Below are 26,905 nucleotides of genomic sequence, written 5' to 3' on the forward strand. Positions count from 1 at the left end.
ACTTGCTTGTGACTCTAAGCAAATCAGTTGAACCTTCTATGCCTTGGGTCCCTTATTTGTAAAATGACATGGTTGGACTCAACATCTAGACTCAAGCTCTAATTCTATAATCCTATGATTATAGGTTATATTCCTATTTGGGATTTGACTTCCCAAAAATCAATTTGAATGAGCTTAAACAAATAAAATAAATAAGTGACAACCTATTTACTCATAATGTAATTTATGCTTCTCTAGACAATAATCCATTTTTTAAACTGTGCAAAGCTCTCCTTAGAAATACCTTACTTCTATTTGTGACTCTGTGATATATACTGAGGATGGGATGTAGGTCCACACTTTGGGAGCTCTAACAAAGTTTAAGATGTGTTCTAATCAAAGATGAAAGATTCACATTCCACAGGGAAAAACTAGTAAGCACACTTGTTTATTAAGATTTGGCTTGCAGCCCTGGAGTCAGGAGGACCTGAGTTCAAATTTGGCCTTAGACATTTGATGCTTACTAGCTGTGTGACCCTGGGCAAGTCACTTAACCCCAATTGCCTCGAAAAAAAGATTTGGCTTGTAATTCTCCAAGTCAATCGTTTTAATGGACAGATTGAGTGACTATTTTCATCAAGTCACAGAGCAGGGGGAAACCTCTCTAAGGCTTTCTCTTTTCACAGGCCAAGAAAAGTTCAATGACTTGTCTAAGTTCACACCATTAGTGGAGGGGCCACAGTTATAAGGCAGGTATCCCTAGTTGGTTTTAAATAAGTCTACTTACAAATCATTGATGCCTTTGAGTAAATGAAAATATGTTTGAATTCCCTGATGTCTTTTCTTTTGCCACAAATCTCCAGGCTCAACTACTTATGAGTAGCTGACCTACATAAGCTCTTACAAATGATCATCTTTCAGAATAAATATAAACAGAGGACTGGTTCTGGAATTTAATAATGAATATTTGTTGATTATTCTGCCTTTCCAAATATGTATTTAGCCTCAACAAATAGATACAAGCTGCTGAGATAGTATGTTCTCCCTGAAAACTGAGGGGAAAATAGGAATGGTCTTCAGAGTCAGTTTTGAAAGCCCTTGAAAAAATCAACCTCTTAATTTTATATCCATGATGTTTATGTTTTGTTTTTAAACCAAAAACAGCACTAGCAAGTTTGATCACCCACTTTAATCAGCAACTTATAGCACCATAGATCTGGTGTTGGAAGGCTCTATGTATGTAGATGATAGATAGATAGAAAGACAGACAGACAGACAGATAGATAGATAGGTACATAATCCAACCCCATAACTTTATAGAAGAGGAATAAGAGGAATCTGTGACCCAAGAAGGTTGGAATCTCAAGCTCACACACAATTAATAGGCATCATTGGTGAAATTTGAACACAAGCCTTTTAAGTCCAGAGCCAGTGAACTCTGCACTGGGCCAGGATGATTTGACCCCCTTAATTTGGGGCCATTTCCAAAACTCAAATCCCTTCTTACATATTGTATATTTACCACCATGGAGTGTATTGCAAAGAAGCCAGCCAAAAACTGGAGTCTCAGAGATATTTTGAGTAATAACAGCAGCAGAAAAAAAAGTAGGAAGTTTCCCAAGGACAATGGTTCCCTTTGAAAAACAACTTTCATTTGGATGTATGAATTTTAATATATTTGTTTGAAAAGGAAAGGGAAAAAGATGTTTCTATCACACCTAGTATGTGCCAGGCATCATACTAAGCACTTTACCAACATCATACTTGAAGCAAGGTATGTCACTTCATAGTCATACCTCATGCATTACATGCCATACTCAAGCATAGCCCACTTGGCCACACCATCAGATTGAGTTAATTTAACTTCTTGGGCCCATTTTCCGTTTATGCTGAATAGTGCAATGATTTCCCCTGAAGAAAACTCTCAGGATACCGGCTCCCCATTTCTCCTCTTCTACAGCTGCCACTCTGAATCAGATATCTGGTTCTTCTTCAGACATTTCAGTTGTGGCTGACTCTTCATGACCCCATTTGGGGTTTTCTTGGCAAAGATACTGGAGCAGTTTGCCATTTCCTTCTCCAGTTGATTTTACAGATGAGGAAACTGAGATAAACAAGGTTAAGTGACTTGCCCAGGGTCCCACAGCTAATCAGTGTCTGAGGTCAGATTTGAACTCAGGAAGATGAGTCTTCCTGACTCCAAGCCCAGCACCGTAGGTACCACTTAGCTGCCCCAAAACAAATATGGTATTATGCCAAAGAAGAGAGTTTGTCCAAATCCAGGAAGGGTCCAGAGTCACAATATGAATTAGTAAATCCTATTCCCCTACTGAGAGAGAAACAATAGAAATCCTAGGATTCTTCCCTAATAAGAGGATGGAGCTCAAGTGTCTTCCTGTATGGGCTTAAGCCTCATTTATTTTAACCTTTTGAAAAGCAGTATCATTTTTCTCTGAAGACAAAAAAGTTCCAAGGAATACACCCTGCTTTCTAAAAAGACTCATCCTGTCGACGTAGGGGTTACAGTCAACTACGCTGTATGAACTTGCTTTGAATCTCCTTTCTACTACCTCAGAAGAGGAAAAGTTAATTAACTAGCTAGTATGTACTGAATGCTCCTTCTACGCAGACCCCAATATGAGGTTGCTCCAACATCATTTTTTAATAACAGCATGAATGGATTATGGCCAAACCCTACTGCAAAGTCACAAAACTTACTGTGAGGTCATTCAACTGCTAGCCCATTTATAGCATTATGAGTGTGGACTTAATTTGCCCCATATAATGTAATTTTGCCCAACATCATGTTTTTCACCAAACTAATTAATATAGCTTTTCAACATATGTCTGTACCAGATGCTATTTGTTGCTCAGACATTTTTCAGTCCTGTACGAATCTTCATGACTCCATTTGGGGTTTTCTTGGCAAAGACACTGAAGTGGTTTGCCTTTTCCTTTTCCAGCTCCTTTTACAGATGAGGAAACTGAGGGAAATAGGATTAAATTACTTGCCCAGGGTCACACAGCTGGCATGTGTCTGTCTGAGATATGAACTCAGGAAGATGAATGTTCTTGACTCCAAGCCCAGCATTCTCTCCACTGTGCCACCTTGCTGTCCCACTAGGTTCTACAGAAAGACACAAAAGAAATAAGCATTCTTGGGGGGAGGGGAATAGTAACCATTTCATGGGAGCATCTATGTTGATAATGGCTTAAGTAGATAAACTTATGGATCATCCTATATTAACTAAGATATACTTTGCAAAATTCTTTCAGCTCATCAAAAAATAGTATTATTGTCCACAAGTTACAATTTCTGTGTTGCATAATAATCATAAGTGACAATGTGAATTTTTGTTTTTAGAGGACTCTGTATCCAAGCCATTATTCAGAGTTTTCACCATAAACCACTAGTTTCTCTTCCCCACTTCCCCACTAAGTCACAAGTACTGCATTTTCCCTGTTTTTCCCATGTCCTGTAGTTTAAGAAGAATGATAGAGTTCTTAGAATTGTGTATACAATGGTAAATGGATGGCTTCCAAAGCTCTCCTGCTAGATTTGGGATGCCTGGGGCATTTTTAAATGAAATGTTAAGTTGAACCACTGAGAACAAAAATCGTAAAGGGCTTCAAATTCCACTCTTGAATGCACCTAAACCAAGACTACCACCTAGAGGATTTCATGGGACAATGATGACAGTGCTTCCCTCCAGTCATAGAAAAAACCTAGTAGTCCATTTCCAGTTCAGAAGCAGATATGTTTTGTATGGATGTAAAGGTTTATTGACTTCACCTAAAAAAATTAAAATTGTATTTCCTCTTCTTTTTCAGGAAGAACAGTTTGGGATGTATGCACTATACAGCAAAAACAAACCACAATCCGATGCTTTGCTGAGCAGCCATGGGAATGCCTTCTTTAAAGTAATTATATGTCCGTTACTCCATCCAGTCAAGCCTACATGCAGTGTCAGTGAATGATAGATATTTTGGTGGCCCTGAATTGCCAGCCATGGAACTAACCTCTGTCCTCACCTTTTTGACCTTTTCTTAGAACAAGCAGCAAGACCTAGGTGATAAGATGGACTTAGCCTCCTACCTGCTTAAACCCATCCAGAGGATGAGCAAATATGCCCTGCTGCTGAAGGACATGATCAAAGAATGCACTAAGACTCAGGAACAAGAGCTCAGCGACCTCCGAGCTGCCGAGGAGATGGTCAAATTCCAGCTTCGCCATGGGAACGACTTGCTGGCCATGGATGCCATCCGGGGGTGTGACGTAAGAATTCTTCCTCTCTTTGCTTCCTACTGATGACTTTTGTATACCATGTGGTAAGTCAGTGGGAAGTCTCTCTCTCCTGTCCTTGATTAAGGGAGTGACCAAAGAAGTGCCATCTGGCCAAGTATTTGTCCCTCTCCAGGCCTTGCAGGGGTATGGGAAAGTGAGGAAGGAAATTACATCCACGTATCTCCCAATCTAATCATCTGCTCCAATCTGCCACTTTGGGTTTGAAGGAAAAGAAGGATAAAGAGAGTGAGAGAGATGTTCTAGAACTGAAGATTCCTTTTGGGTATCTGCTGAGTGGTCCCTTCCAACACTCAGCTTCTGTGATTCTGGCAACTTTTGTGAGTTGCCCTGTAAGGGGAGCCCAGAAGTAAAGCAAATCAAAAGCTGGAAACACTATACTTCCTTGCTCCTCTCTAGTGGTCAGCCCCTCTGCTATGCAATGTAAAAGACCCATGATGTTATTGATGTGGGCAACACCATCTTTCATTGATGGATATTTAAAACCATTCACACCTTCTCATTGTGTGTGATCATTATCCCTGTCTTTCCATAAATCCTCCAGTGCCCTGTAGGCATTTGTGCACTAAACTCTTAACTGACTTAGAGATGGGCATGGCAGAGAGTGAGTATTGTGCCATGTGGGCATTCAAGTTGCAAAATCCAGACACACTTGAAACTTGTTACTCTGAAAAAAGCAAATGAATTAGCTAAGTTCAGTTCACTTGAGTGCTTTAAAATGTACCTCGCAGTTACAGCCACACAGGAATAAAACTAATTTATTATAATACTATCTCAATTGCACAGTGTGGTAAGGTTGACCACATGCTTTCCTCACAACAACCCTACAAGGTAAGCAGTATAGATATTCCCATTTCACAGAAGAGAAAACTAAGGTTCATTGAAATTCAATGACCGGTGGCAGAGAGTATACATCAATCCATCCCTCCATCAGCATTTCTTAAATACCTGTGAGCCAGGCACTGTGCCAAGCCGTGCGGATAAAAGAAAAGTGAAGGAAAGTCTCTGCTCTCAAAGAGCTCTATATCTCCTGATTTTATACTCTAAGCCTTTTTTGCCCAATAGTAGAGCTGGAAAAGGCATCAAATCAGCAGTTTCCCTGAAGGCTCTTGAAATACTTGATTTCCCCAGCTCTCAGTTTCCTCATCGGTAAAATAAAAGGATTAGATTAAATGTTCTAAAGGTTCCTTCTAGGTCAGACATTCTGATGTAGTTGAACTCTTGTTCAGGTCTTGGAATCATTAAAAAAACATAACACACTTCTAGTCACTCATCTCATTGGACTGACGTGAAGTTTGGTAATGTCATTATTCTGGCACTGTGAGATGAAAGGTGACTTGACAAATGTCTTCCTCAGAGTATTATACAAATTACTTTTTTGGTCTTTACAGAATCATTGGACTTTTGAAATTTTCCAACATGCTTTAGAAACTTTCCCATTCTAATTTGTCTGATGCTGGACATATATCAAAACCAAGATCAAACTCTCTAGGGTATCTTCTAAAATTGGAGAATTATCAGCCCATTCTGTGTTATCCATAGCTGCTGAAAAAGAGAGGCAGCAAGGTTGGACTTGATCTCACCCAGCTTCAGACTATGTGGGCTTCTGTCACTTACCTGGGTTACCTTGGGCAGCTAGGTGGTGAATGGAAAAAGCGCTGGATCTGGAGTTAGAAGGCCTGAGTTCAAATGTGGCCTCAGATACTTACTACCTTTGTGCTTTTGAGCAAGTCATTTAACCTCTGTCTGCTTCAGTTTCCCCAAATGTAAAATGCGCACCTACTTTGCAGGAGTGTTGTGAAATCAAAATGAGAATAGTTATAAAGCTCTTCGTGTCAGGCACATAGCAGGTACCATAAATTATTACTATTATTAGTATGTGTCTGACACTTAAGGCCCTTCTCAATCTGGCTCCAACAAACCTTACAATCACATTTCCTTCTTTCTCCTGTGTTCCAATCAAATTGGACTATTAACTGTTCCTGGCCTTTGCCATACCCTTTACCTGTCTCTGTGTATTCATGTAGGCCACCCTCCCACCTGAAAAGCCCTGTATCCACAACTGACTGTTCAAATTAAGCTTTTTCATCAAGGACTAACTCAGGTGAACTTCCTATTAGCTTCCCATGAAGCTTTTTTTGATCCCTTCTCCCCAGCCCTCAGCCCTGCATCTTTCCCTCCTCAAATTTTTTTTAAAAATATTTTATTTTTCTTTTATTTTAAATTACACTGTAAACAAAAATTTTAGCACATTAAAAAAAATTGAGTTCCACATTCTTTCCCTTCCTCCTTGAGAAGGTAGCAATTTTGTATCTTCCTCAAATTTCTTTTTTTCTTTTTTTTCATTTTTTCCAATTATATTGAAAGATAATTTTTAATTTTTTTTATAAAATGTTGAGTTCCAAATTTTCTCCCTCCTTCCCCCTTAAGATAGTAAGCAATTTGATATACAGTCATGTAAAACATTTCTATTTTAGTTATGTTGTATAAGAAGAAACAATAAAACTTCTTCAAATTTCTTAAAATTCTTTGGAATTCTTTTCTATTTAATCTGTGTCATACATATTCATACACACATTCTATTCTCCCTGTTAGATAGTAAACTAATAATAGTAATAGCTAGCATTTCTATAACATTTACTATGTGCCAAGCACTGTACTAAACATTTTATAAATATGATCTCATTTGATCCTTACAACAAGGCTGGCAAGTAAGTGCTTCTATTATCCCCCGCTTTACAATTGAGGAAGCAATTGAGGACAGAGATGGTCATTTTTTTATGTTTGTATCCTCAGCAACTAGCACCATTCTTAGTGTATAATCAGTGCTTAAAAATAAATTGTTGAATTTTTAAAAATATTATCCAGATGTATTTCCTTTTTTATACATGTATATATTTAATTGCCCCCCCAATTACATGTTAAAAGAATTTTTAACATTTGTTTTTTAAGCTAGAAGCTTGTACCTGTTCCAACACACTTGAATTTTGCACGGCTAAAGGGATGTTTAAAGGTGAAGAATGACACCACTATAAAAAAATACCCTCAACCTAATTCAGATCAAACAAGATCTTCATTATCTCTTTAAAATGTTTCTCTTTCTCTCTCTAGGTGAATTTAAAAGAACAAGGGCAGTTGAGATGCCAGGATGAATTTATTGTTTGTTGTGGAAGGAAAAAATATCTGAGACATGTCTTCCTTTTTGAGGATCTTATCTTGTTTAGCAAGACAAAGAAGATTGATGGGGGATATGATATTTACATGTACAAACAATCATTCAAGGTAAAAACAAACAAACCATCCCATCCCATGCAACACATGGGTGCAATGAACAGGGTTTTGCACAAAATGTACAGTTTTTTGAATGGAGTTGATTGGTAATTATTTCTGGATTAAAAGGAGCTCACAGCTTATTTGGTTTTCTAATTCCACAAATTACATATAAGTGAGGAAAAGAAAAAAAATCACAAAAACTCAACTTCATGGAATGAAATGGAGAGCAACATGATAGTATTTTTACATCTCACTGTGTAATTCCTTCATGGCCATTACCTGATTTTTCCAAAAACTTCAGACCACTGTGAACTCAGCTTTATTTCCCAGAGGTGTTAGTCATCTCTGTACCACTTGCATTTATTTATATGGTGCATTGAGATGTCTTGCTAAAAGGGACTCACTGGAAGCCAGATGTTTCCTGAGCAAATAATTCTATTTTGCATTTCTATTATGGTGATGAGGGCTCATTGGACAGTCAACAGCTGTCTGAACCACGCCCCTCAGAATGCTTGGCAGTACAGAAGCTCCTGCAATTTGGGCCAAACTGACTGTGAACTTCCAGTGCCCTTTAATAGGGAGTTTCTGACCACCTGCCTTCAGTCAGGAACACAAGCAAGGACACAGGAAGCAGCATGGTGGGCTAGATAGAGAGCTAGTCTTGGAATCAGGAAGATTGCTGGTTGTGTGACCCTGTACAAGTCACTTAACCTCTTAGTGCTTTAGACAATTGTCTGAGACTATAAATTGTAGAGAAAGTGTGAACCACTGTCTAGATTAAAAAAAATAAAAACATAACATCTTCACATATACAGCATCTACTCTCCAAGTTGGGATATATTTATAACAATTTAGTGCTTCAGAGAGTGCTAAGGCAAAACCTCTTCTTTTAGTTTGCAAGAAAGATTGGGTTTCAGGGTTTTTTCCATTGGAGGACTGGGTAGTCTGGAGGGGACAACACTGTAATGAGAGCCAGCACTCCTGGAATCAGAATATACACAAATGTGAATGACCCTGGGAAAGTGCTTCACAGAAGCTTAATTAATTCAAAACACGGCACTAACTAGGAATGTGCTGTTGTTTCAGTCATGTCTGACCCTCCATGATCCCATTTTGGGATTTTCTTGGAAAGATATGAGAGTGGTTTGCCACTTCCTTCTCCTGCTTATTTTACAAATGAGGAAACTGAGGTAGTGTTAAGTGACTTGCCTGGGTCACTTTGAAGACTCAGATCAAATTTCACCTTCTATAATAGGCTTTTCCCAGTCTCCACTTTACCTCTACCCCCAGCACTCTGCTGCTAGTGCCTTTCCTAGGAGATTTTTGTTGATCGTTACTGTTGTTCAGTCATTTTAGTTATATCTGACTCTTTGTGACCCCATTTGGGGTTTTCTTGGCAGAAATGCTGGAGTGGTTTTCCATTTCCTTCTCCAGTTCATTTTGTAGATGAGGAAACGGAGGCAAACAGGGTCTGAATTCAGTCTAAAGTCAGATTTGAATTCAGGATTTTCTGACTTTGGGTCTGGCACTCTATCCACTGTGTGACCTAGGAATTTGCCATCTAGTAAATAACAAAATAATCAGAGTCTTGACTGATATGAAAAGGAAGGGAGAAGGGGAAAGATCAATCACCCAACAAGTATTCTTTAAGAGCCAAGCACTAGATTGGGGTAATTTCATCTCATCGTGGTCACCTCAGTCTGGGTTTCTACTATCTCACCCTCTGCTCCAGTCTCTGCCCTTGACTGACTTTTGACAAGACATATTAATCCATCAGAAAGGATTTATTAAGTGCTTCCTATGTGCCAGGCACTGTGCTGAACACTGAGGTTACAAAGAAAGGCAAAAACATGATTCCTGCCCTCAAGCAGCTCATATGCAAAAAATTGTACATGCAAGATATAAACAGAAGATAATCTCTAAAGGCAGCTAGGTGGCCCAATGGATAGAATGCCAGGCCTGGAGTCAGGAGGACCTGAGTTCAAATCCAGCCTCAGATACTTACTAGCTGTATGACCCTGGGCAAGTTACTTAACCTTGGTTTCTCAGTTACTGTAAAATGACCTGAAGAAGGAAATGGCAAATCACTACAGTATCTTTGCAAAGAAGATCCCTAATGGAGTCACAAGGAGTCAGACATGATTGAAAGACAACAACAAAAATCCCATAGGGAAGGGAAGTAACAGTGGAGTGCTTGGGGGTAGAGGTGGAGGGAAGACTGCTAAAGGCCTCTTGCAGAAGGTGATATTTAAGATGATACTTCAAAGAAGCCAGGAGGCAGAGGTGAAGGAGACTGACTGTTCGAGGCAGTAGGGACAGCCAGTAAAAATGCATAGAATCAGGAGATAAAGTATCTCGTATAAAAAACATCAAGGAGACCGGTGTCACTAGCGTCCATTGTAGACACAACGGAGTAAAGTGTGAGAAAACTGGAAAGGTAGTAAGGGGCCTGGTTGTAAAGGACTTTAAACTCTACATAGCATTTTGTATTTGATCCTGAAGAAATAAGGAACCACTGGAGAGCAGTGTGTGTGTGTGTGTGTGTGTGTGTGTGTGTGTGTGTGTGTGTGTGTGTGTGTGTGTGTGTCTGTCTGTCTGTCTATCTGTCTGTCTTTTTGTCTGTCTGTCTATCTGTCTGTCTCCTAAAGCTTAGAACTAAGGTTTAGAAAAATAATTTCATTAAAATCTTAGTTATCCTGAATTAAAAAAGGGTGAGGTATGGAGAATAGTATCTGCTCCCTCCCTTAACCATGGATTAATGAACATGAATGAGGTTGACTGGGGAGATGACATTGATATACACAATTCATTTGAAAAAAAATTACATTTCCATAAATATGTGAAATGGTTGCAGAAGCTACCATAGAAAAATCAAGATTTGCTTTGTACAGAAAATTAATTCCCATGTTGGATTATTTGGATCATCAGATTCTTAGCAGTGAAAACAATTTTACATTGCTGTGGAAAATGCTAAGATGAAATTGAACATACTGATTTTTCTGGATATGATTTCAGACTGCTGAAATTGGGATGACAGAAAACGTTGGAGACAGTGGTCTGAGGTTTGAGATCTGGTTCAGAAGGAGGCGCAAATCCCAGGATACATACATCCTTCAAGCAAGTTCAGCAGAAGTGAAAATTGCTTGGACAAATATCATAGGGAAAATCCTCTGGAGACAAGCTCTGAGGAATAGAGGTATAGAATATGAGGACGTTACAAGGCAATAGCAGTAGCTCACACTGGAGAGGGTTCATTCAAATTTCATTTTACATGAGAGTTTAATATAATAGAAATGCAATACAGCTTGAGCATAAAGAATTCAACCATGTGAGTCAGAGTAACTATTCTCTGGAGCTATAGAGAATAACCTACCTGAAAGCTAGAAATACTTTACACCTAGAGGGGAGGTTTGTTTTATATATATATATATATATATATATATATCAAATGGCCTTTTCCCAGAATTCATTTTCTTTAGATTTGGGGGATCTGCCAAGCCAGAAGCTGCTGCTTTCTCTGTCCCCATGCTCTTCCCATCAGCTAGGTGATTTCATTTGCATGCTCCCCTGCTTCCAGGACCCCAGAGAGTCACAATGGAATTAGTTTCTACAGCTACAAAAACTGAGCCAAATACAGAGAGCTCCCTGGGTGGTCAATATCCTTCTTGTTGCCAAAGGGCTCTTTTCTTGTTTCTTCTCTTTTTGGCTCCTGCAGATCTCTCGGGTTTTGTTTTTTTGTTTTTGACAGCCTACCTTATTCAACTTTGTCCTTTAGTCCTCCCTCCTGTTTTAGTCTCTTTATTGATAGATGCCCTGAAATAGTAGATATTCCCCAGTAAATTGTCAGTTAAGTTCGACTTGTTGGATTTGGAGTCAAATCTTGGCTCTTCTGTTTGCAGTCTGTGCATCATTGGGTGAGTCACATGACCTTTCTAGGCACAGTATTCTTAAGAAAAGATGGTACTGATAAGATGACTCCTAACATTTCTTCCAGTTGAAACTCTATAATTCTATGAAGTTCCTCTCTCAAGTGCTGCATATTTTTCTATTTTAGAACTCAGGATGCAAGAAATGGTATCTATGGGAATAGGCAACAAACCATTCATGGACATCAAACCCAGCGATGCAGCCATAAGCGACCGGGCAATAGATTATATCATGAAGGGAACAGGTACCACTTGTTACTTCACTCTTCATTCTATCCTCTACTGGAGAAATTTCACTTTAAAAATAAATCAGACTAGGGAGTATTAACTTTGGTGGCTGAAGGTCAAGGATTCTATGTACAACAATCATAGCCTCATGTCTAGTAAGGTCTCATGATCAATGAATGATCCCCCCGTTGAAAATGTAGGAGAAGCAAAATAATGAATTTTCTAACATGTGGTAGTTGTATTACCAGCCTAATATAATATAAAGTTTACATCCCACTTGAGCACCCACTTATTTAGGAAGTAATAGGGAGCTATTAAAAATTTACTGAAAGATTTTGATCTGATGTAAGGGGGGAAACTTCTTAATTATTGCAGCTATCTCAAACTGAAAAGTGGGCTGCCTTGGGTGAGAACAGGTCTCCTCTCACAGTGTTCATATCCAAGGTGGTAACCATTCATTGGTTATATCATAGAGGAGTTTCCTAATCAATATCAGTATCAATATCTGAGCTTCTTCCAGCTTTGAGGTTTTGGGTTTTGAGCAAACTTTTGAGCAAAGTGATATGAGTAGAGCTGTACACTATGAAGGTTAATCTGAGTCTGACCATGATGGTGCATGGATGTAATCCTTGCTGCCATGGAACTCAGGTTTTCTGAGTTGTAGTACTCAATCAAGGTATTCATCCTAAGACCAGAACTAATATGATGAGCTCCCTAGAGTGGGAGACCATCAGACCACCAAAGCAGGGGATGAACTGGCTCAGTTTGCTGATCAATAATGAAAGTGACCCCTGCACTTCTAGCCAAGGGCAAGACAGAAAACCTAGTCTAAAAAAGGGAAGGAAAGGAAGGCAAGGGAAAGAAAGGGAAGGAAAGAGATGGGATAAGATTAATCTGCCAATGGCTTGGATAATAACAGGGAAAAGAGGCAAGACTCACCTTTTATTTTTTTGTTTCTAGAGTCAAGATCTAGGGCATCTATCGCGGTATCTTCATTTGATCACTCAACACCCTTCAAAAGGCCCCATTCTACCATCTCCAACAGCAGCACCTCTTCTTCAAGCAGCCAGTCCTCATCTTCAATTTTGGGGTCACTAAACCTGCATGTTTATTCTAGTACATCTTATTCAGGTCTGCTAAGCCCTCCCTTCTATCACTGGACTTATGATATTAAAACTTGTATCGAAGAAGATGAGCTAGAACAGGAAACAGGAAGCCAGCCATCAATGAGTAAGTGGATCTGTACATGGTACCAAAAAAGGGTAAAATTATGTGGGGAGAGGGCATACAATAGTGAGGTAGGGGAGGGAAGTTTACTGATAAGGCCAGTTCAAGTGCTCTGATTCACTGAGTAAGAGGGAGATATCTCAGCTGACTACACCAGTGAGTTTGGATATGTCTTCAGGTGTTTCTGATTACTTCAAGTGTTGCTATGAAATTCTCAGTCACTCACTTTAATTTAAAAATATAAATATATGCCATAGAATATTTATAAGAGGGGAAGGGTTCATGTCAAAAAATCAATGAAAAGATAGCCCAACTCTTCACTTTGTAAGTAATTTTAAAAGTATTTATCAAACGTAAAGATCCAAGGAAAACTAAAAAGTTGGCAGTTACTACAATAGCTCCAATTTAGCAGTTATTACAGTATTTCCTACTCACCAGCAGGGACTATGATAATTGATGATGATGAAAGGGAATTAATATGCAGGGAATGTTATAATTTAGGCTTTCCAATATCAAAAGACATTAGACTTGAAACACAAGAGGTTGGGGCACTTATGTTCTGTAAATTAATAAACTGATTAATGTTTCATTAAACTGCATTATTATTATTCCTCCCTATCTGTAGTTACTGAGAGTTCTGAGTCATCCCAGTGCACCTCTGGTGAGAGCATTGGTGGATTTAGCAGCTCAGCCCACCCTGGGCTGTCTCAGCTTCTTCCAGACACATTTTCCGATGAAAGTGCTTCAAATCCTGGCTCCAAACCTCCTTCCCAGTGCACATCACCAGCTCTCCCTGGGAAGAATTCCAGGTTGAAACATGATAGTAATCAGTATATTACAACAGTAAGTATTTGTTTTTTAATAAATTCACGCTAATCCATGTTATCTATTTACTTTGAATTCATCTCAGTTCAATTTAGCAAGCATTTAATAAAGACATACTATGTGTGAGCCACTGTAATAGGTGCTGGGGATTCAAAGAGAAAAGCACAAAAACAGTCCTTCCATTCTCCCTTTTCTCAAGAGAGTTTCATTCTGTTGAGGGATACAACATGTAAATTTAAAATAATGTGGAGGGAGACAGACAGTGAAAGAGAGAGAGAGAAAGAGAGAGAGAGAGAGAGACAGAAATCAGAAAAGAGTAATATTAGTAATCAGAGAATTAATACAAATATACATTCAAAGAAAACATCATTTCAATTCAACTCAATAAACATTTTTGAGCACTTATTATATACTATGTATTAGGCAATGTTCTGGTCCCTGAGAATACACAACTAAAAGTAAGACAATCCTTGTTCTGAAGAAGTTTGCCAGGGGGAAACATATACACAGCTGAGTTCATATGAAAGAATTTTAGAAGCACTTTCTGGTGGGACCTCCTGGTCAATAACTTGGTCTATTCACAACCTAGTGAGCACTATGAGCAATCCAAGAGGAACAATCGGACCCTTCCTTCCTCTGTCCTCGAGACACACAGATTGTCAGAGCCTAAGGGTACTTTAGACATTATTTGGTCCAATCCTCTTATTTTACAAATGAGAAAAGTTGAGTCCCAGTAAATCTGGGTCTCTTAGGTCCCACAACATGACTCTGACCTTTATACCACCATCCCTCCTTGTTAAGGGTGATAACACTGGTTTGGGAAAGAAGAATTAGTCTTATCTTGAAGAATTTAAAAAGATAAAATGACTTTTGAGCTAGCCAGGGCAACCAGACTTAGATGAAGCAGTGCCAAGAATTAAGAATTAAAATTGTCCATGGAAAAAGGGGGACAAAAATATGAAACTGAAAAGTAAAGGCAATGAACTAAAAAAAAATGCAACATTATCACCTTTTTTTCCCAAAGAAAAGCTAATCTTACACTCATGGGTCACAAATTTGTTCTGCCTTTAAACACAGAGTTTCAGAATATTATCAAACATCCCCAAGCTTAATTTAAAAACTGAAGATTTAAATTTAAAAATTAAAGATTTAAAAAAATCTGTTCTATTCTGAGGGATGGGAAAGTAGCTTCTATAGTTCTATAGTTCTGACAGATGGGAGATCAGGAGATAGGATACATGGACTAACATTGTTAATCCTTTAGTCAAATACTTCATACTATGATGAATCTGTGATCTCTTCATGTACAGATCACAGCCCTCCCACTCCTCATTTAATATTTGTTTTTCCTTAAATCCCCTTTAGTAGATCTCCCCAGTGTATTGAGAACCACTACCAGTTAAATAGTTAGGCAGTGAAGGATTGGGGGTATTAAAACTAAGCTCAACAACTTAGATGACAATGGATTCTTGTAGCACAGATAATTAGCAAATAAACAATCCATTCATTCACCAGGATTTTGTTAATTACCCTTTCTAGGCAGTAGTGGCTGTGAGGAACGTAAAAGAAGTACCAGATTTGGTCCTTCAAGTGGAACTTAGGGTGTAATTAGGCTAAAAAGAAAAGCGTTAGCAATCACAACAGGACATAAAGACTTTAAGATAATCAATGTAGGAGGGCTTAGAAATACAAAGGAAGACATTGATCAGAGTATCAGTCAATTGATCAATAATCATTTTGTATGGCCAACCCATGGTCCAGTTATGTATTAGGCACTGGGAATGCAAACAAAAAAAATTAAATATAATAAATAACAATGAAAAAAATCCCTGTTCTCCAGGAAGTTACCTTCTATGAGACAGAAAACATGCAAATAGAGAGAGAATAACTGTAAAATAAGGGCAAAGTACTTAAATATAAAGTAGTTCAGGAAGCAGCTGGGTCAAGTATAGGAGATGGAAAGAAAGAAGATGTCCTATGAGGAAGGAAAAGCAAAAACAGAGGCAGAGATTAATAAAAACACCAAGGTGGGAGCAAAGAAAGCCTGGCTGGAGACATCGGGCTACAATGAGAGCCAATGAGAGAAGAGGATGAGTAGACACCATGAGGCAAGGAGAAGAAAATGTTTAGTGGCTTTTGAAGGTTAATTTAGACTTAGAGCCTTTTCCTAAAATGTTACCAAGGATGCTGGCTCAGTCCCCATCCTGTCTAACTCATAATACATATCTCTTTTTCCATTGTCATTTCCCTCCCAAGATCTAGTAAGAAGGTAGTGGGGGGGGGGGGGATGAATTGACCTACATGTCACTTAGTTAGCCAACAGGAATTTATTAAGCACTTAAAATGTGCTGGACATAAGGACCCATTTTAATGTACTCTGAGTGAAAAAGATGGCAGTAAGTCTTGGAATAGTCAATTGGTTCAGAGGAAGTTGTATGCCCAAAATTGTTCAGGATAAGCAATGACATTGGTTTTAATTAGTTGATTTCCCTCCCTTTTTTGTCAGAACAAAACTTCTCATGTATTAGGCTTCTCAACAGTGGTTTGACTGGCAGGCAAACATTCAGTAAGTAACTGGTTTTTTCAGCTCAACACTGGGAGGAGAGGGATGCTCTGAGTTGCCTCATCTGTGTCAGTTAACAATCAATTAAATTGGAGCATGCAGTCATTTCTCCAGGCTGATTTGCATGTCTAACCATATTAAAAGAGCACTGGAAGCTTAATTGCATTGCCTGATATTAACAATGCTTCCTTCCTAAGAGGGGTTCTGCCAGAAAGGTAATGTAAGCCCTTTCTCTGCTGCTTCTCCTTCACTGAATTTTCCCCTCCGTGTATCGTGTGTCCAGCCATTTCTTGTCTTGGGGGATGGATTGCACTGTAACAGAAAGGTGACTTTTATAGCAGCCAAACTCTACACACTAGGAGTGTGGACAATATTTTCACTTAGGAAATGCAATATGGCAGTTGTAATCCCATCCTATTATCAACAGCTTTACACATTGTAAACCAGGATAGATGACCAGAGAACCTGGCATAGATTAACCAGACACCAGAAGTTTAAAAACAAAAACACCACACCCCATGACTTATTTTGAGAATAAATCAATAGCATGCCTAGACAAGTTTCCTTTTACCAGTCTGCCGAATACTTGTACCATAGTAGGTATATGAGGAGGGTCTGAGGGGAAGAAATGACTACTAAAAATAACTTGCCTGGGATTAAGAAATTATTAGGAATTAAAGAGTAGAGCGATTGTCTGGTCTACTCACCTATCTGCTGCCTTCTTTTCCCCTTTACATTTTACCTGTTCCTTCATGAACTCTCTCTTCTCTTCTCTCCCTTCCCCATCTACTTTCCTAGACCACCCAGTCTTTTCAAGGAATGGGTTCCCAGAAGCTGTTAAAGTACACAGTTTTCACAATAGATAGGAAGGGAGATGCCAGTCCACCGCTCCATTCAGGGATCCCCTAGGAACATCCTACATCCTGCTTTCTCCAGTCGGCTGATCCCAGGAAGTGGAAAGAATTCCGCTTAGGAAGATTTATAGTGGACAGTGCTACCCAACACATGAACCAAAGGCAAATAATATACTTTGGAGTTTTGAAAAGACACAAACCAAGAGAACATCAAATTCCAGCCCTAGAAACACGATTTGAGTTCAAATCCATCCTCAGATACTTACTAGCTATGTGATCCTGGACAAGTCACTTAAACCTGATTGCCTCAAAAAAAAATTTATTTTTTTTAGGACATGTCTGTATGCTAAGAGGCAGGATGATCTAGTATCTAGAGAACTGGAAATCAGGAAGACCTGAGTACCTACTCTGGTACCTACTGACTATGTGACCTGGCTTAACCTCAAGCAACCTTTCAAGGAGCTGATCTGTATTGGGAGATAGAATTTCCTCACAGATAATTTTTTATACCAGTGAAATTACAGAGCTGGCCTCCCCAGACAAATCTTTGTGGTACAATGAACTAATGGCCTGCCTTGCTCTTGGGCTGGGGTATGCTCCCACTTAGAGAAAAGTGGACCCTCTGCCTCTACAGAAGGTCTCTGACAGTTGAATCCCTAGCTGGTCCATGTCTCTGCTTTTCTTTACACTCTGATGACATAACAGCCCCTAAGCACCATCCCAGTCTACCTGATACCTGGCACACATTGGGGTCATCATAGTACCTTTTTAAATTAATTTCTTCCAACATAAAAAAACTTCCTATTTTTTATATCCAACCATATGAAAGAGCTAGCTTAACCTGCTGGTGCCCACCTGGCTAGAGGCTGAGAATAAACAAAGTCTAAATGAATTACAGGCCCTACTTGTATGGAGCTTATACTTTGGTCATAGGATATAACACACAAATAATCACAGGACAACATAATATGTGAGAAATGGAAGTCAAGTGTGATTTCTCTGTGATATCTGAAGGAGAACATTACCAAGAAATTAGTCTCCTAAAAAGAAAAGGGAGATGTGTTAGATTTAGAGCTGGAAGACACTATTGGAGATGATCTCCAAATGTCTCATTTTGCAGATGAAGAAACTGGGAGCCAAAAACGTGATATGATGTACCCAGAGTCACAATCCTGCATCCCATGTTTTTTCCTAATATGCCATGATTATTACACCATATTTCTCTCTTCAGTAGGAAACAAGGAGTCTACCCTCCCAAAAGAGTAGAGCACAGGTAAGTCCCAATTGGTACAAATAACAGATCTCATGAATGGTTGAATTATTTGAATTTGGACTGCTTATTTCCGTAAGGATGGAACAATTACCATATTTTATATATAACTCTAAATAGTGTGAATTCAAATAATGCTACCACTTCATTATATTCATTATTCGTTGTTCTCACTAATTGGGACCTGGGTACATCTGCAGGGATTGGCAGCCAGAATGGCTTATTTGACATAGCCTAGGTTTTCACCAGTGTTATGGTACGTAAGAAAAGAAAATTCATGAGAAGTTGTCATGCTTAAACTGTTCTGATGTGAACTGACAATAAACTTATTGTGTAAAAAGAAAAAAATCAGGTTGGACCAACACCCATTCAGAAAACATTTTTTACTAAACAAAGACTCACTTCTCACTAATGGTACTGTTAAATGAGCAGAGTTTTATAATAGATGCTTTTCCAGAATTAATTAATGAATTTATACACCCACATGTTTAGAAAAAAAATGAAATAAACCCAAGCCCAGTGAATTGAAACATTATAAAAGGCAAATGGTTTCATCCATGTTAATGCTTTGGTTCATCCTACCTCTAACACTTAATATGTATCTGACATTGGACAAGTGACTTAATTTCTCTGGACCTCGCTTTCTTCATCTGTAAGAGGAGGGGTTTGGATTAGAGGGTCCCTGCTCTGAATCCAGAATCAAAAGATCAATGTGATCTAGTTTTATGCCAGATGAAGCCAGATGAGGCCATCCCTGCTGTGCCTACTGCTGCCAGCCTTGGGGTTACTCCAGGCTGATCTGTGTGACAATGTCCCTCAGGGAAGCATTTCCTGCAAATGTGCTTATATAGAGTTACCCTGTCATTCTGGGGTCAGCATCACAAACCTAGAACCACATCCTTATACAATTACTATTTTGCCCACAGAAACTCCCCTTTGATGTTGGCATGTCACTTTATGCCTGGGGCCGTGAGGCATGCAGACTTCACTGAGAGGCATGATGAAGATGTTATGGGTGAAGTTATACCCAGTAAAAGGGGGTGGGGAAACAGCATACAAACTCAAGAGTTCAAGGAAAGGACCTCAGAAGTCAATTAACTAGACAGGACTTGAAGAAGGAATCCTCTCTTCTACAAGTGTTCATCCAAATAATTCTTTAAGGAGCTTCAGCAATGGGGAAATCACTACCTTTCAAGGATATCCATTGCAACTCTTAGCACCTCTCTTAAGAGATTTTTCTTACACTGAACCAAAGTCATCTTCCACATAGTATCCATTGGTCCTATTTGTCCATTAGGGCCAAGGTGAATTAAATGCTTTTGTAGGTTGCTAAAAGGGGGGGAGGGAGTCATACCTTGATGGCCAGCCTTCTGGTGATGAATTTCTTCTATGTTAAACAATACAGTATCATCTGTCACCAGCCAGTCATCAGTCCCTCAAGTCTTTCCATCTTGGTATGACCAGATAAGGCTTGTATTGCAATGAAATATGCTTTGAGAACCCAGTGTTACCTTCATGCCATGGTGAGGCAACATGGGAGGATTCTAGTGAAAGATGTTTGGTATACATTTGAGTATACATGCAATCTATATACATCTGTGTTATATATACATATATCTCTATATTTGTAGCCATAACTGCATGTGCATGTAAACATGTTATCATAGTAATAGCTAGCATTTACATAACTCTTCAGGGTTGCAAAGCTCTTTACACATATGATCTCATTTGGTCCTTATCACAACCTTGCTAGTTAGGTACTATTATGATTCCCATTTTATCAATGAGGAAACTGAGGCAGACAGAGATTGAGTGACTTGCCCTGGGTCACGCAGCCATTAAGTGTCTGAGATCAGATTTGAACTCAAGCTTTCCTGGTTCCAAGTCCAGCATAGCTGGTAAGTGTCTAAGGAGGGATTCAAACTCAGGTCTTCCTACCTTTATCCATTATGGCAGCTAGGTCCTGCAAATAGCTTCCTTTTTCCATCATGTGGAATCTGGAGATGATTAGGTACCAGGGCAGTAGATGGGGTATAAATATTGAATATTTTCTCTGTTTATAAGATCAGAGGGTCACTGGATTTCAGAGCTGTAAGGGACTTTAATGAGCATCTCTTTGCCATATTACAGGATAATGGATAGAAATAGCAATGCTTTTTTTAAGCAGATGCCATATTGCAAAGCCATTCATGCATTCTCCTCACTCAACATCTGACATTAAGAAAAACCACCTGTTCATTAAGCCTGTATAATTTGCCTGGGTAATCTGGGTAGCTTTCTCATATCTTCACATTCTTCTCAACTCTGTCCCCAGCGAGTTTCCTCTCCTTTTTGCTTTGGGCCTCCCTTCTCATCCCTACCCCCCTTTCCCTGTGCCCCTGCCCAACTCTATGACCATTGTTGGGGGAAGAAATTGATAGGGAGAGAAAGAAGGGGAGTGGTGTACAGTCTTGAAAATAGTGATACTGGGGGAAATGTACTCTGACTTGCAGGAAGGGGCTGCTGCAGGCTTGGAGGCCATGGGTAAGGCATGTTTGCACTGCATGGTTGGTGGTCATTTTCGTTTGGCAGAATCATAATGTGATGTAAAGACACTGTTCTTTTCTTGGGGCTTTCTCTCTGATTGGCTTTGTATTCTTTTGTCAAAATGATTCAATGTTCTATCTATCATCTAGAGGGAACAGGGAAGGGAGGAGAGAGGGTGGAGGTTGTGATCAATCACAGTGTTTTTCTGCAACATTGAAGTCTCCAAAAGAGCAAGTAACCATTATATTAACAACAGTCACTGTTTTGACAGCTATGATTGATTTGAACTTGGTGACATTTGCCACAAAACAACCATCTCAACACTCTTCTGATCCAGACATGGGAACATACATCTCAAGAAGAAAACTAGGACTGCATGTCTGCTATAACATGACGTCAGAAAGAAAAAGATCAGGGCAAGGCCACATCTGATGGGCCAACAGTCCCCACATTACAAGGCTCAGTAGAGCTGTTCATGCCCTAGACGTCACCTCTTCTTTCATGAACACTACAACTTATACCTGTACATCATTTCAACACTCACTTCACCCCAGCTCGACCACCATTTTCAACCTTTCTATTCCCCAGCTTTGCTCTCATATGTCAGGGAGAAGGCTGAAGAGCCTTCAGACTCAATCCCACCTCAGACTGACCAAATATGGGCATGCCACCCAAAGAAAGGCAACCAGCTCTTCACGATGGAAGCAAAGAGACCTGAGTAGTGCTGGTAAGACACCAGGAAGACAGAAATATTTCTTTCTTGAAAAGACACAGCCCCTTCCTCTATTATGAAGGACACATAAATTCAGCCTTCAGGACTGAGTGAGAAACAAAAGTACCATAAACACAAAAATCACACCTTGGTCCCAACTGGAGATGCTTTTGTCCCCGCCCTACCCATTTACTTGCCCTTCTGCATCTTTCAAATAATGATGGACTTAGGATTTGCTAACAAACTTTTAAATTTCATTTTTTAAATGTTTTGTTAGTAATGCACCTAACCTGCAGAGCCAAAACTTGGGCTAAATTCTGACTGGAGTGGGTATCTGAAGTATGCTCACCATGGAGTTAAGGGAGCAGAGAATGGCCCTAAATATGTATGTTTGTGCACGTCTGTGTGGGAGCTAAGAACTTTAAATCTTTTTCTTTTCTAACAAGCTTTATGTAAATAGCTTAGGAGGTACATTAGAAGTTACAGTCCACTCCTGATTCTCTGCAACTTGGAAAGGAAGCCAAGTGGTGCAGGTGTTTGAATGCCACTGAAACTCCACAAAACCAGGCCAGCGTTAGAACTCCACTTGCTTTAGCCAGTTTTCCTGCTAAACCAAACTAACAGTGCCATGCTCCCAACAATGGGAATCTCATGTTGATTCCACTTGGTATACTGTGCAATCCTGTTAAGGTAGGCGACCCTAAGGTGTGAGCTAACCTCTGAACAAAAGCAGAAGAGGTGCAAACAGCTGGAAGTTTTTGTAAATAGTACTGTGGGGAGTCACTTTTAAAACCCCTGTAACTGGGACAAGGTCTTGTCTTTTAAAAGTAGTAGCATCTTCTGCAAAGGTCCACAGAGGCGATGTGTATAGATAGAAATGTATGGATCATTTTAGAAAATGATAATGATTTTAGTAATGATTTTTTAAAAGTATTTTCAAACACTTTTTTCAGAGATCAAATATGAAAACATTTCATTACCTGTCAACTGTTGACAACAGTTTACTTTTGTTACTTTGTTTCAATACAGGCTTGTTTAATACTTAAAAAAAATAAATGGAACATTTTTCTACCGTATTTCTACCACATTTCTTTACTTGTATAAATGGAAATGACTTTTACTGGGAACCTATGTGTATTAAAGAGTTAGCATGCTTCCTAGTTTCATTTCTATTCATGAGTTTATTGCACTTGACTTGTATTTTTTCCCACAGAAAGAAGTTTAGCAAAATGAATCTGTGAACTTGGAATAAACCAAAACATGAAGGATAAGCATTAGGATGACTGAAGGCTGACTTCTACTGAGCCATATTCTCTGACTCTGGTTTAGATAATCTACATATGACCTGAGGACCACAATATCAGGGCCAGCTTCATGTGGTGGGAATTAAAAAGAAAATCCTGTTTACCAGCTTGATAATACCTCAAGTTATGAGTTCTTTTGCCTTGTTATGATATAAACGCCTCTAGAGGGAATAGTACATTAAGCCTTATAAGTCATTTATAACTTAATGTGAAGTTTATCAGCCTGAGAATGGGTTTTTGTAAGTGGGAAGGTGGAATAGACCATGAGGATATTGAGTACCTGAGGCAGGGCAGGAACTCCACAGAGAAGGGAGAAAGGGCTCAGAAAGTAGGGGAGACTTTGGTTAGGGGAGAAACTCCCTTTCAATTTTACAGTCTTGCCTAAGGTTAGCCATGTCTAAGGTCATTCCCTGTCATGGGCATCTTGGTCTTTGTTCTCTGTGTTTTCATTCTCCTTCCCTTCTATTCACTTTTTCTTTTCAGCTAGATGTCTCAGTAGATAGAGTGGTGGACCTGGCCTCAGGAAGAGCAGAGTTTGAATTCAGCCTCAGACACTTACTAATTGTGTGACCCTGGGCAAGTCATTTAACCTCTGTTTGCCTTAATCCACTAGAGAAGAAAATGGCAAACCATTGCAGTATCTTGGCCAAAAAAACCCCAAATGGCATCGCCAAGAATCAGACATGACTGAAATCACTGAACAATAAATACTTGTTAAAAGTATGTAAGACAATGTTGACAATATTAATGATAGATACAACATGGTATAATAGGAAAAGAGCCTGAGGTGGACCCAGTGAGACCTGGATTCAAGGCCCCCTTCTGACATAAGGTGGTTGGTGATCTAAGGCACTGCTCTAGGCCACATAGCAAGCCTGTAAAATCCAGCAAACATTATGCATCTGCAGAAGCAATTTCCTCATTTAGGAATACTTTATACCAAAGGATATTCAAAGTCTATCCCCTATCCCCTATCCTACAAAGTCAAAATAAATCTTGAGGAAAACAATTAAAGATTAAAGATAGATTCATTTCCATCTGTTGGTGGTTTTGCTGAGCTCTTTTTCCTCTTTTTTAATCTTTGGTACAAAGGAAAGCTTATTGGGAGGGGAAGGGAGGAAAAATGCAGAAATTAGAGTAGTGATCACACTTTAATAAGGCAAAAAGTGGAGAGGGACATAGTGGCAGATGGCCTGGGGCCAAGGGATGAGATGGTGAAGGGAGTGAAGTAAAATTGGTGAAGAGAATCCCCAGGGGGAAGAGGTAGAGACTATCACTTGAGAAACCATGGACTAGAGTTGGGAGCACTGGGCCGTATAGACACCAAGGAGATGGAAGAGGGTTCAAGGGACAGGAGTTTAAGGTCTTACTTTTTATAGGATTTTTCAGAGAAAATAGACAAGCTCCCATCTGTACCACCTCAGGGTTCATTAATTTATCCATATCATCTTAAAGTTATTGGTAAAATTTCAAAGTCCTCATCCCAAAGTTATAAGCACCTTTTTGATGTTCTGCTTGTCTGGATTTTGTTTGGAATTTGAATATCTCAGGACCAGAACTTCAACGAGCAGCACCTAGATTGTTTCTCCTGATTTAGTACCTGTTACCAGGATGTGAATTTTAGTTAATATATGATACAATTTGTAAATTATACTCCTTTGGTCTTTGGGACAGTTTGTGCGTGACTTCCAGGCTCTCATTTGCAATCTTATTTCCTGTTATGGCCATTTATAATTTTATTTATTATATTGACTGGAAGGGGAGGGAGTGGTCAGGGGGACCCCAACAAGATAGATTTTTAACACTGAGTGTGTGTATACTTGCACACACACATATACATACACACATACATATATACATAGGCCTTTCCTCAAAACCTTTCTAGTTTGTTAAGGTTTGAGAAATGACTATATGATGACAGATCCAGAGAGGAAATTTATTTCAGGACTGTTGTTATTATTATAGATGTTTATTTCAGTGAACTGGCAATGAAGAGTCTTCATTTATCCTAGACCTGGGGATGTAGTACTTTCTCCTGATGTTGACATGAATAGTCCCTAAGAAAAGGTAGATAAAGTTGCTGTTTTCCTCAATCTCAGTCCTCTCAGGTGGTCAAGGCCCATTATGGCCAAAGCAAAATTACTTGAAAAGTCTCCTTTTTATATATCTCTTGGGCATGTAAGCCAGGACCACTGAGAATAACAGCACTGCTAACCAACCACCACTTGTAGGGAAGGAAAACCAACCTAGCTATAGCAGTCTAGGTACTCTGAGGAAGAGACGTACGATGAAAATACCAAGTGGTTCAAACCACCTGAACCACCACCCCCTCACAGGCCCTGATGGGAGAGAGCCCAGGCCCCTAAGCCCAAGAGCCCAGAACACCAGACATACTTCCAGCTTGGACCTTGCAGCCATCATCAAGGTGAGCAATCCTTATAAAGAATCCTTCTGTCCCTTTCCCCAATACCGACTGCTGGCCAACCAACCCAAGATTAATCTTGGGAACAGTAGCACCCACAGTCTTAGCCCCCAAGTCATAGTCAACCTTTGTGAAGATGTGGCCAGGTAACTTCCTCCTCAGGTGTAGCTGCCCCAATCTCTTGAGCAGCCACAGATTCTGAAAACCCAAAAAAAACATTTCTCACCCCCAAAATCTTTGGCACTCTCAAATGGTTCAACATTAGAAACAGATATGGCTTTATTAAAAGAAATGACACCAAAAAAGATGAATTACTGTCTATTATGCCACTGTACACTGCACTGGGAATCTCCATCTGAGGTAAAAATCTTTAGGTGTTGTATCCCTCATTGGAATGTGAGGGAATGCACATTGAGAGCAGGGACTGCCTTGCTTTTTTATTTATATCACTATATCTGCTCAATAAATGCTTCTTCTCTTATTCATTCATCCATTCACACATTCAAAATTAGTGTTATGCACAAATACAGCATTGCCCTCCTGGGGAAAAGCCCAGTTATTGCTTCTGATATTAGCCTGGCTCCCTGTCCCTGCATGATTTCTCCGCTTCTCCAGCTTAGACATTTCACTGACCAAGTCTCTGCTCATTCCTCCTATGTCCCAACTTCATATCCCAGCAATGAATTCACTTCTGCCCATTTGATTTGCCCTCCCTTCAGTTAAAAGTCACAGCCCTTATCTTCCCTTGTCCAGGCCTCTAATCTTGGTCTTCCCTTGCTTACCCTTGGATCAAATCCCCCTGCCATCCAACTCCAGCTCATCTGACCATCAACCCAAGTCTTGCATTAATTCATCAATTCCAACCCCTGGCTCCAACCTTAACCCAGTATCACTATCAGTCAATCCTCCCAGCCTGCACTTGGGTCCATCAGGCTATTCCCAGGGCTTACCTGCAGACAACCCCGTCCCATTCCATGCAAATACAGAACTTGATGTGTTTTGTTCACCATTGTGCAAAGTTTGACACTGGCTCCCTCGTGTGGTAGTCACTAAGATCATCTACTTTCTATTCCAGATGCTAAAAATCTGGAGAGAATTTAGACTTGATTCCACACTAAGACCAACCTGGCAGTATTGGACAGACATGTGTCAGTACATAAGGACATGTTTTCCCACTCGATCAGTTGCTGCTTCTCCCAAGTGAGTTTCAACCAATAGGAGACACTTGACCTTCTTACCTAACATGACCTCCTTCCATTCATATATTTCTCAGGTGCTATCCTCTTTCCTTAGCTGGTTGCAGATTCCTAAATACTGATAACCTGTCCTTGTTTTTAAGATGAGGTCCCTTTCAGATCTCGATCTTTTTTATATTTATTTAGCATTTTATTTTTCACCAACTGCAGGTAAAAATAAATTTTAACATTTGTTTTTTTTTTTAAATTTTGAGTTCCAAATTCTCTCCTTTCCTTCTCCCCCTCTACCCTTCTTGA

At 39.5% G+C, this 26,905-nt stretch overlaps 1 protein-coding gene across 5 annotated transcripts in view; it reads left to right on the plus strand.

Annotated features, from left to right (window-relative positions):
- The window catches only part of PLEKHG4B (pleckstrin homology and RhoGEF domain containing G4B), a 323,118-nt gene extending 300,356 nt beyond the window's left edge, over positions 1-22,762 (plus strand). For 4 of the 5 annotated variants that reach the window (XM_072605293.1, XM_072605290.1, XM_072605291.1 and 1 more), the window contains 9 exons: positions 3,811-3,900; positions 4,031-4,255; positions 7,394-7,564; positions 10,571-10,751; positions 11,610-11,726; positions 12,670-12,939; positions 13,562-13,779; positions 16,268-16,327; positions 21,246-22,762. In XM_072605293.1, the coding sequence (XP_072461394.1) occupies positions 3,811-3,900; positions 4,031-4,255; positions 7,394-7,564; positions 10,571-10,751; positions 11,610-11,726; positions 12,670-12,939; positions 13,562-13,779; positions 16,268-16,309 (1,314 nt within the window). In that variant the 3' untranslated portion in view covers positions 16,310-16,327; positions 21,246-22,762. The remainder of the gene's footprint in view (positions 1-3,810; positions 3,901-4,030; positions 4,256-7,393; positions 7,565-10,570; positions 10,752-11,609; positions 11,727-12,669; positions 12,940-13,561; positions 13,780-16,267; positions 16,328-21,245) is intronic. The other variant, XM_072605292.1, reaches the window with a different exon arrangement.
- Positions 22,763-26,905: the final 4,143 nt, after the last annotated feature.

Source organism: Notamacropus eugenii, chromosome 4 (assembly GCF_028372415.1).
Source record: "Notamacropus eugenii isolate mMacEug1 chromosome 4, mMacEug1.pri_v2, whole genome shotgun sequence".
Taxonomy (NCBI): Eukaryota; Metazoa; Chordata; class Mammalia; order Diprotodontia; family Macropodidae; genus Notamacropus; species Notamacropus eugenii.